This window comes from Nansenia antarctica (genome assembly GCF_963989245.1).
Source record: "Nansenia antarctica genome assembly, chromosome: 1".
NCBI classification, from domain to species: domain Eukaryota; kingdom Metazoa; phylum Chordata; class Actinopteri; order Argentiniformes; family Microstomatidae; genus Nansenia; species Nansenia antarctica.
Window position 1 is genome coordinate 111482216 of NC_137674.1, and position 12012 is coordinate 111494227.

Here is a 12012-nt window from a genome sequence, read left to right on the forward strand (position 1 = left end):
CCCATTGATTCTCATACATATGAGCTTGTGTAGTAGAGCTTGTGTACAGAACAATTTGTCTCAGGCTGTGGGAGTAATCGTGTGAAATCTTATAAAGAGGTTAGTTTGAGGTGTGTTGCTGAAAATGTGACATTTTCTCTTTCACCGGGATCTTTAGAGATACAATTTCAAAAACATTGAATGGCATGCCTCTCTCCGTGCACCAGCACACACACACACACACACACACACACACACACACACACACACACACACACACACACACACACACACTCAATGTTAACCAAAATCTACCACAGGGACATTCTATACACATGTGTGTGTCTATCTACAGAAATTCTCAAGAGACCCTCAAGAGAGTCAGTTGACAGTCCTGAAAACAGACACATTCCAAGGACAATGAAAGGCCTGTGTCTGTGTGTGTGTGTGTGTGTGTGTCAACATCAGTCAGCCCAGAGCCCTACTAGAGGCAGAGAGACAGGCATTGGCCTGCTGAGTCAATCCAGCCATGTCACTGATGACTGGAACCCAGATCCACTGGCCATCACCCCCCCTCCCTGTCCACCCCACCTCCCTGACATGTCCTGTCCTGTTTTCCTGCCATCGTGACTCCTTGGTTACACAGCCACTGATGTCACGGCACATAGGAGAATGATTAGGAAATGTGCACTGGCTGTTCCCTGATGTCATCACACTGGCAGTAACATAAATCATAACATGCCCCACCCCCCCCCAAACGGGTTAGCTTCAGGAATATCGTTGGGACAGTATAAACCAAGCCTCCTTTCCCGCACAGTTTTTCCGAAACCCCTCTCTCCACTGTCCACCCCCCCTAAACCCCTCTCTCCACTGCCCCCCCCCCCCCCCTAAACCAAAACTATGCCTGTCCCATTTCCATTTCCCAGTCCGGAGTAGATAGGGGGGGTAGAGCTGATAAACAGAGAAGCCAAAATAAATACAGGGCGATGCGCGTGTGTGTGCGGAGCGTGACAACTCAAGCCAGGCAACGTTCTCCTGAGAGAGAGAGACACACACACACACACACACACACACACACACACACACACACACACACACACACCTCTATTGGTCCAGAGAGAAGATTTACAATCCTCAGATGAAAGACCACAAGACTTCAAAACCAGGACGCAAGAAGCAGTCCGCAGCTAAAAGTCTATAAATAGCCACACCGTGTACATTGGAAGAGTTCTACAAACAATGGAAGAATGTACTTATGAGTTTTCATGCAGGGGGCTGCTTGCTTGGACCACAGCCAAGGGGACATTATATCCACACACACAGAGAGAGAGAGGGAAAAACAGCACTAAATGTTCAGAGAATACTCGCTGCTCTGTCTAGTAGTCACCATGTCTCAGCTACACAGCATAATTACTTAGCTGAATTCAGCTAAGTGCTTGTTGAACCACTCCAGACCAGCCCCTGAAAACGGTGTTTTGCTCGGATGGGGCGGAGAAGGGGCCTGGGCTGACTATAGAGCGCTCAACTGGGTTGCTGCTATCCAGTGTTTTGTGGGCACTAATGAAAAACACACCCAAAATAAGTCCTCTGTGCCAGCCAGTTCTCATTGGAACAGTCCCCGTCCCCCCCGACACACCCACCATCACCCCCCCCCTCCTCTCAACTCTAAATGTACCCTTCCAAATACAACTGAAAATACATGTTTCTGTGTATACAACCAAACATTAGCAGGAATAGCATACCTCACACACCAGCTTTGGCAAAGGGGAGGCTTTTCAATACAAAACAGTATGACCGCACTGCTGCAGAATGCCATGGGAATGTTTAACATGAGGGCAGGATTCCAGACAGTCACTCACTCTCCTAATCCCTCTGTCACACTCCCCTAAACAGCCAGACCCTCTGAGCTTTGTTTTCACCTGAAAGACCCACACAGGAGGTCGACCTACCTATGTTGTTACATTAATGTGATTAACACCTCACTCAGTCACTCTCACACAACACAGCATGTTGCTGTACACGTGCTGTAACTTTATTACAGAGGAGGGAGCAGGGGACAGGAGGGACACTCTCTCTCTCTTTTCCTTTTTAATAATAATTCTCGTGTGTGAAAGTTGACCAGACAGAAATGCCCCCTTGTCTCTCTCTTACCCGTCGTCATCCCCATCGATGGAGATGGCTATCCCAAACAGGCTGTTGACGGTGGGGGTGGCCAGGTGGAGGTTCTCAGGGATGAAAGGCTTCATGACATCTCTCCTCGGGATGATGCTGGGGGGCTGAGGTAGGGCGTCAGACTTCCTCCTGCCCGACGCGGGCAGCTGGCCGAAGCCACTGGGGAAGCCCTGTCCCGGGGTCACGCCCGTCGTGGGGCCCCCCCCAGGTGTGTTGGCGGCGCTGGGCACTGAGGCGCTAGGCACATTCTGGACTCCGGCGTGGGTGTTGGTGGTGGTGGAGGCGGCGGAGGGCACGGGGGCGCTACCACCGACCCCCCCTCCACAAGGCTGAAGCTGACTAATCTGCTGTTGTTGTTGTTGTTGTTGTTGGACACCCCCCAGAAGCGCAGGGGCCACTGCCGTTCCCCCTCCGCCGCCCGCCTGCAGCAACAGCCCCTGGACCGGGGCTGTCTGCCCCCCGTGGAGGCCCAGCGCCAGCTCCCCCGCCCCAGGCTGAGCCAGCAGCCCCTGCTGCACCTGAGCTCCTCCGGGGCCAGCGGCGGGGTTGATGACAGGAGAGGGGCCCTGGGCCTGCTGGCTCGCTGGCAGGCCCACAGGGAGGGAGGCCATGGGGGGGAGGAGGGTGCTGGGGGGTCCCTGGGGCTGGAGGGGGGAGGCGAAGTGCTGCTGTCTGTAGTCTAGCTGGCTGGGGGGGCCGCCAGGGGGATGAGGAGAATACGCGAACTGCTGGGCCTGCTGTGCGGCAGGAGGCATGATGGGAGATTTCTGCAGCATGGCGCCTTGGGGCCCGCCGTTGAGCCCACCAGAGAGGTGGGCCTGGGCGGTGACGGGCAGCATGTTGACCTGTTGGGCCTGTTGGGGGGGCTGGGGTACTGCAGAGTACCCCGTGGGCTGGAAGGCACTTGCTCCACTCTCTATGTGGGGCGCCAGGCCGTAGCCTGGCTGCTGAGGCTCCAGGGGGTGGCTGTGGTGGGCGCCAGAGTAGCCGCTGTCCGCAGTGGACTCCTTAACCTGCGTCGAGACGGAGATAGGGACAACCACCGAGCCGCCACCACCAAGCCCGCTGTCCCTGTCCGTATTGTGGTCCAGGGTGACAGCGTGCTTTATACTATCCACAGTCCTGCTGATGCTAGACCCCTCCGAATCCCTCTCGTAGAACTCTGTGCAAGTCCACCTGCCCCGCCTGAAGGGCTCTCCTGTACCATGGTCAAGTTTAATGACCCTGAAACGTGAACTACAGCTTGTTGTCGTCGTTGTTGTTGTCGTCGTGGTGGTCGTGAAGCCAGCGGCCACAGGTGGTGCGGAGACATTCGTAGCGGGGCCGCCAGTAGCGTTGACAATCGTTGGCTGCTGCTGTTGTGTGACTGAGGTTGGGATGGTAGGTGGCTGACTCGCGGTAGCTGGTGCTGGTGCAGGCACACTCCCCCCTAAAACGTGCGGATTGACATGACCAGCGCCTGTTGTGTTTCTGACAGCGTTGTAACCCCCGTTGACAGGACCTGTTGCAGCAGCAGCCGATGTTTGCATTTGCAGGCCCTCTTGAGGTAAATGTAACGCCGCCATGGAGGAGGAGGCAGCCGCCTCTCCTGCGCCGCTGTCGCCTACGTTGTTTAAGGTTTCTTCGGATGAACTCCTGTCACATATCCCCCCGCCGAGCAGGTCGGCCCCCCGGGACACGTCGAAGATCTCCGAGGACACATCCTCCGTCCTGGATTCGTCCGGGTCGTCCAGACTCTCCGTGTCGTCCGTGATGCTGCTGGCCTGAGCCACCTGAGCCTGGGTCACACTGGTGATCTGGAAACAGCTCTTCTTCTTCGCCGGCATTTTAGACATGATGGATGAATAATACCTGTCACTCCCTTGTCTATCTAAACCAGATGAAACACAAGAAAGTGAATGAAACTAAGTCTTAACTTTACTTAATAATAAGTTATATAGACTAAAATACTTAGCCTATAAAAAAAGTAACCAATTCACAGTTTGTTTGTTTTGTAACTACGCGAGAGACAAGTATGCGACATCTCTCCTACTCTTGAGTCTTGAGTCACCACCACCCCGGCGCTCTCTGGGTGCGGATTGTGTCCGAAGCCCCTCCGCTTCCTCCGGGTTGTCTCTCCGTCAGTCTCTCTCCCACCCCGGACCACAGCCCTCCTATCTCCCGGTAACTCCCTCCCAGACCTCCAGACCTCCAGACACCGGCCTCCTCCTCACGTCAGGTAACGTCCTGGGCTCCGGAGTTGCAAGCAGGCCCTTGGTTGTCGCAGTCACTTGCTTTCCACTCCACTCTCCACTTTAGACTGAGGCGTGAGGCGGGCCTCCGTGTTCCTCCACCACCACCACTTTCCCTTTTAGCAGAGCAGCTAGCTAACGTAATCTATGCTAAGCTAACTCAGCTAGCCCCCCAAAAGCCGTTACGTTAGTTTCTTTCCCTACCGAGGAGGCGCTCGAGCGACATCACGTTAAACGTTAAAACAAGTCCATTATAATCCTCACTACGACTTTCTTCACACGGTATCTATAGTGTATATCCTCCGAAACAGGGAGATAAACCTAAATAAAGTTTAGCCTCCCTGTGAGCTCCGTATTGTCCGCTTTTACTCTCCGGGGCTGCGGCGAGCTGACTGGGGTTGACTTCACCACTGACTACGCTAAGCTAACTGCCACCACCAACCAACCAACCGCTCTTCCTTCCACCAAGCTCGAGCGTTCAAGGGGCTGCGTTCGTAGACACGCTCTGAGAAATGTGATCCGCACTCACATTTGAAGAGGAACGCCTCTTGTCCAATCAGATTACTCGGTTTCTTTGTGACGTCGGACCCAGTGTGCGCTCGGGGGGTTTTATAGCAAGTTTACGAACGCACCCCACCCAAGATGGCAAAAGCAAAAACGCACTGCACTCTGGGAGGGTTGCGCATTTTACGTTACGTAAACGGGTAGAGAATTCAACCCCGTACGCAGATAGAGGAGGGTTGGTTGGGGTGTTATCAATGGTTTGTGTTACTGTATCAGTCCTGTCACAGCAGACAACCTGATTGTCTAGACCAGGGGAACTGGTATAAGGACACATGTTCTGACTCGAAACATGTATACAGATTGCCAGATCTGACGTAATCTGACATGACGTAACCACAATTGTGATATAAAACCACAGCGTCAGATTTGGCAATCATTATATATTTTTTCGAGTTGGGACATGTGTCTTATTATACCAGTTCCTCTCGTCTGCCAATTTCCTCTGAATGAACAACTGTGCTGTGTGCATGATTCAGCTTCCAAGTAACGAATAGCCAGATAACAATTCTTAGAATTAGAATTCTTCTTACCCCATACTTTAATTAACTATTTATGTGCATGATTTCATGACCATTTTAATGGGACGTGTTGGTTTTGAATTGGTACACTGAAGCCAGTGAGTTGGATAAAACTTATTGGTTCGATTTCTGAACTGGCATTTTCTAACTAACATACTAGTACTTTTTTTTTTGAATATATATATATTGTTTAACTGCACCATAAAACGACGTAGATTAGTGTCTCAATATAAAATAAGACTATCGTGATTTAATTATATTTTTCATTTATTAATCTTATCATTCTAACCAAAGATCGTAAGGTTCCTCCCCCGTTCCCTTCCTATCTGGGTGATGACGCACTACCACGCAGTGGAACAAAACGGGTGCGTTCGTAAACTTGCTCTGAGAGTGCCGGAGCGCACACAGGGCTCAACGTCTTAAAGCGACCAAGTAATTTGATTGGACAAGGCGCATTCCATGAGTGCTGATAAGATTTCCAGAGCGTATTAACGAACGCACCCTACGACCGACAGCGCCGCTTGGGGGAAACGACATCGATTTTCCAAACTCCCTCATTTCCACAAAACTGGACTTATGGGCCTCATGTGCTCATTGCGCAACACATTCTTTATTATTTTTTTATTTATTTTTTTACAAAAAAAATGTTTTGCAGCTAAGGAAATATTAAATTCTTGGTCTTTAGTTTTGTTTGTGACAGAGCCAAACCAACAGCAAATGTCCACATTGTCTGCTCTGTGAGGGTGGGTGTTTTGGGGGTTTTTTCTTAAAGAAAACAATTTGTTTCTGAATGTTTGCATTGAACGTACACTCCTTCTGAAGTAGCCTACCCCCAAACAAGTACCACATACATCTAAATAATTTCCAGCAATAATTGTGATATAAATCACACCTATAATGCAATTTCTTCAAATCACTACCAGCAGAAGTCTGTCCAATTGTATATGGAAACTGTACACTTATTATGTATGCTCTATGTTGGAAAACATTTCTTTGTGAAAAGATCAATATAATATTCTAAAGTGTAATTCTCAACCTCTGTGGCATTTTATATTATCAGGCAACCAGTGAATGAACCTGTCTTCCCCCTCCCTATAGTGCACACAGCTATTCTGTATTTGTAGACTCAGGATGCATTAACCAAGTTGATGAAATGTAAAGCATTAAATCATATAATGTGCTTGTTTTAGATCCAATATAATCTCAAATCGTGTTATGAATAGTGTACATGGGTAATGGAAAAGTGATAGATCAAACCAACGTATTTAAAGGTTGTTATATTTACTCCCAAATGTTACAACATCCCATGTTTGGTCTAAGCTATTTTGGATTTTCCTAATCAAAATGAGTTATGAGCATCTTAGAAGACCAGGCCGTTTTTGACAGATGGAATATTTCAAAGTAAGCTTTTAATCCATGTTTTATTACACCTATGAGCAGTGTACTCGGTCACGGCTCTTCACTGTCCTGGCGCCCCGCTGGTGGAACGAGCTGCTCACTGCTGCTGAGATTGCAGAGTCGCTACCTATCTCCCGCCGCAGACTGAAGACCCAACTGTCCCTCCTAAAGGCCTCTTCATCCCCACTACTACCCCCTTGAAAAAAAGTCCCTTCTACAACAGCATGTTTGGATACTGGATTCTGATTGGCTAGCAACAGTGGTAAATACCCCCAACAACCTTCAGTTCAGACCGCATTTCCAGTATCAATGCGCCTCCCAATCCATCTGATTAAGAACACCTGTGCTGACCTCCAATGCAATGGTTGATCTTGTTTATTATGGACTATATTCTGTGGCGGAAGGATATATGTATTCTGAAACTATTAATGATTGTAAATAAATTAATTTAATGTTAAAACTGTGTATTTATTTGTTATATTATGTGGTGGCTGTTGTAGAAAAGCAATTGACCATTGGAGGGCGGGGGTTGTGGACTCATTTACCACTGTACGGCTTCGCCTCGTGCCACAACCCTGTACCAGTGGTAAATGAGTCCACAACCCCCTTCCTCTCATGGTAAATTGCTTCCTTCTTCTGGTATTGTGACTATCAGTGGCCCGTGGCGCTAGCATAGGTCTGTTGTTCTTATGATGACTGATTGAAAGATGATGATCCACTTACATAGACTAATGTATTTGTTGTAAGTTGTTTGGCAAAATGTCAAATGTACAGTATATCTGCGCCTGGGGCGGTCTCTCAATACAAATCAGACAGCCTCCCTATAGAGTGTCATCTATCTCTGTCAAGGCAAGGCTAGTTTATTTGTACAGCACATTTCATACAACAGAGGCAATTCAAAGTGCTCTACATACAGCACTGTAAACAACTAACCCCTGGTTCATTGATGAACCCTCGTACATATCCGGTGTTGTTGTGTAACGTCAGCGACACACCACTGCATGTTGACAACCGGAGGACTACAAAACACCATTTCAACTCATGACACACAGAAAAAAAAACATTCTCTGCAGAGCATACAAACTGTATTTTGGACTCCATTGTTCTTTTCCAGTATTGTGAAGTGGGCTCTTGGGTTTTGTAGAGGAATGTGGCAGGGGAAGCTGATCGGGAGGCTTACTGGCCTGGTTATAGGAAGCAGAGGTGTCATAAACACAGCTAGCCAAGCTTCTGGCACTCTCCGCTGAGGGGGTGAACTGAGGAGAAAACAAGCGGAGAGCCAAATGTCCCCCTCCTCCCCCGCCCCTCCCTTCCCCCCTCCCCTCCCTCCCCCAGGTGTATAAAAGCATGATCACAGAGGTTGTTTAGGGTTTCCTTACTTTAACCACCCCCGCCCCCCCCAGTTCTCTAGCCCACGTTGACTCTTTAATGCACATTTGCTACATTTAATAAAGTAGAAACCTTCAGAAGTAACATGAAACGATTATGATTATAAAATCCAATATCACATTTGGACAACCTTCGATTTGGGCGGCGTGTGATGTAGAGCATATCGATGTAGAGCCTGTCAGTAGTCATATCAACACATATTACATTTCAACTGTTTTGACAAGTTCAAGTGCCTACTTTATTATGGATGGGACAATTATGTGGGACATGACTTTTTGGCAACATTTGTATGCTTTTAGGCCACACTGTCAATCCATCGTCTTCAGAAGTTGATCAACTCTAGCTGGCACAGTGGAGCGTCACTTAAGCCCTAAAATTAGTTGTTTCCACTAGACTGTGCTAAAGAGCACTGGTCTGAGAACAAATGTGACACGTTCTAGTCTTTTGGTCCGCATGTCGGCAACCAATCAAAATGTTCAGACTTTTCTTTTGAAACACAGAACTACGTTTCAACGTTGTTGAGAATCACAACACAAACTCGCTAGTCAAGCCAAAATACTGCAACGAAATGGGTGAGTAATCCCCACTGCTACCTAGTTAACTCTAACACTACTTTACATAGGGTTTTTTTTAAGTTTTTTTTTCCTGAGTGGGGCATTCCCACTCATATTTTTCATTTTTATTGACAGTACAGTATAGATTATGACAGGAAGGATGGGTGAGAGAGAGAGGAGGGATGACATGCAGGATATGTCCCCGGCTGGAATCGAACCGGGGACCCTGCGGTTACATGGTCGACGCTTAACCCGCTACGCCACCTAAGCACCCCACTACTTTACATTGTTAGCAGGCTCACAAAACAAGCTGTTGACTAGCGATGTGTTTTTCGTAAGAAAAGTCTGGTCATTACATCAGATCCCGATATGCGGACCAAAGCATTAGAACGTGACACAAATGTGTTCAATAACCCACTGCTGCCTGTATATGTCATTTATATAATATATATACTGTATATGCCATTTACCTGACCCTTTTATCCAAAGCGACTTATATTGGATTGAGGGAATCAAACCCACAACCTAAGCGTTTTTAGAGCACCATGCTCTAACCAGCTGAGCCACAGAGGAACCACACTGCAGCCTAACTCTCCTGACGTGACCAACTGATTATCGAGTTAAACTGCTGAATATCGCTCACAAGACATGATTGATTCTAACAGTTTAATAGAGACTACCGTACAAACAAGTCTAAAGTTCTATTTAATACAAAACAATGTTTCGCAGGGTGAAAAAAACCCACCAGGGAACATTAGTCTCACCACAACGGCCTGAAAAAGAATGTTGCAACATTGACTTACAGGCAAAGGCCCGGTCTTTACTTAGCCATGGGCCTTAAAAACCTGCATGCGCGTGGGCTTTTCTCCCTAGACAGGCCAGGCTGTTTGCATAGCTGGTGGTGTTTATTTGTGCAGGTCTGAGGGCAGCTTCTGCCAGCGAGCAGCAGCGTAGCAGCGTATCACGGCTCGGTCAGGCCCACTTTCGGAGGACGCCAGCGGTAACAAGACAGGCGTTGTGTGGCGGACATTTCGGGGAGAGAAGTCCCGGTCAGCGGTCAGTCTCTGTGGCCCAACCTGGTGACCCCTGACCCCCCCTAAGCCAGGCACTGTGGCCTGAGAGGGCAGGCTGAACAAACAGTCTGACCAGACATCACTCTGCACCGGGCTAAAATCATCTTTTCCCCGAAAGGGTACGATCGGTCATCCCAGGTCAGCCTGGCAGGCGTGGGATTGAAATAATAAATAAAATATGCATGTGGTCTTTTGCATTGGCTTAAGTTTCTTTTAGAAATGGTCAGGTTTGTGCTGCCTAGAACAGCTATCTGTTTTGTATATTAAGAGCTGAACATTTTAGGTGTGGAGGGTTGCCAGGAGTAGAGGAGTCTTAAATAGTAGACAGGATTACTCCCAGAAGGATGGTGTGAGTAGTATGAAGGGATATTTGAGTCGCCATTGTCAAAGTAAAGCAGCCTGTCAAAGTAAGGCAGCCTGTTAGACTCAATTCAAAAATAACCTCTGTCTCCTCCATTTGCTGCATAATATGTTTTTGAAACCCCGCCATCCCCTCAACCCCCCCTGTACAGTTTCTCTACCGAAACTCAATATTTAAAAAAGAATTTATTATCTAGCATTATGACTGCCAATGGCCCCTGGCCTGAGGAGATATTACTTTTCTTGCGACGATGACTAACGGAGAGATGATTCACTTACTTAGACGAATGTATTTTCTGTTGCAAGTCGCCTTTGGATAAAGGCGTCTGCTAAAGGCCAAAAATGTAAATGTAAACAATTATTAAGGGTTAGGGTTATTATTTTCTTTGACTTTTAAAGGTGCCGTACGAGAATCACGCCAGTTTCTTTCTTCATTTTCACCACCTCACGTTAACGAACTTCCTGCCAGAGATACAAAGAGGTCAGATTTAATTTCCCTGACAGGTGAAAAGACGTATAACCAGTCCCTCGGTAACCCTGCAGTCACGACTCCGGAGGTTTCTCCAGCGCATGGAAGCATTCAGCACAGGGCAGCTGGCCAATGGTGTCCTTCTGCTTTGTCTAATCTAATCTTCTGCATCGCAATCTAATCTGATCTGGTGTTCCACCAGGTTGTGACTACACATCGTACATGCTAACCAGACATCTCTGATATTTGACAAACTGTCATTAGGTGAACTACAAAGCAAATCCCACCCGACAGCATGCTTTAGTGACATATAACTGTGTCCGGGAGTGTGTGTGTGCATGTGTGTGTGTGTGTGTGTGTATGTGTGTGTGTGTGTGTGTGGTGTGCGTCATCAGGACAGCTCGTTAAGAAGGGCTTGTCCCCCAGTCACGTCCTTGGGGCAATGGGGCAATGGAGGCCTTCTAGACCAGCGTGATGGATGCTCTCTCACCCCAACACCATTCCTAGAAGTCTTTCTGGTCCCCAGTCCATAGGTCAGTGAGGGTGGCCATTCAGATGGATGGATGGATACCAGTCCCACCTTTGAAAGGTGACAGGTGACAGGTGACAGGTGACAGGTGACAGTACTGTGTGTACAGCCAGTCACGTGTTCCCCCCTACAGCCAGGATTCCTAACCCCTAACCCTGTTCAAACACTCTGCTACCCCTGTCGACGAAACACCCATCAAAAACTCAAAAAAACGACCAACCTCCCCCCAAAAACCACATGAACCGCAAAAACGTTGACAGTGAAGTGTGATGACTGACTGCCCTCCTCTGGTCCTCCTCTGGCCCTCCCAAACACCATTACCCAGAAGTCTCTCTGGTCCCCAGTCTATAGTTCGGTGAAGGCCGCCATTGTTGTGATTGTTACGTTGCTGTCCTGACAGACCATGCCCGGGGGTCACAACAAAAAGGGGAGTCCACACATGATCAAAAGTTAAAGTAACATATTTATTAATTTAAAGAATAAACAACAGAAGGTAAGGTGAGGTGAACGTAAGGCGGAGTGTGTATAATCAGTAGTGTGAGTAGCGTATGGATGAATGGAATGGGTGTTGTGGTGTGTTAAAGTAAACAAACTCAGGAGCCAACCTGCCCGCGGGAAGAGAGAGAGAGAGACAAGATGGCCGCTGGGGTTCACCCTATAATGCCTGCAGGCCACACCTGCACAGGTGAGACACAGCTGCCAACGTACCCTCTCTGCCCCGCCCACACTGGCTTCCTGAAACAGGCAGGTGACAGGAAACCAGCTGACAGAGAAAC

General features: G+C 48.3%; 1 protein-coding gene across 1 annotated transcript in view; it reads right to left on the minus strand.

Annotated features, from left to right (window-relative positions):
- The window catches only part of tsc22d2 (TSC22 domain family 2), a gene marked incomplete at both ends in the record, with an annotated part of 35730 nt that extends 31744 nt beyond the window's left edge, over positions 1-3986 (minus strand). Inside the window, one exon of the mRNA XM_080530161.1 lies at positions 2131-3986. Within this exon, the coding sequence (XP_080386287.1) occupies positions 2131-3986 (1856 nt within the window). The remainder of the gene's footprint in view (positions 1-2130) is intronic.
- Between the last annotated feature and the right edge of the window lie 8026 nt (positions 3987-12012).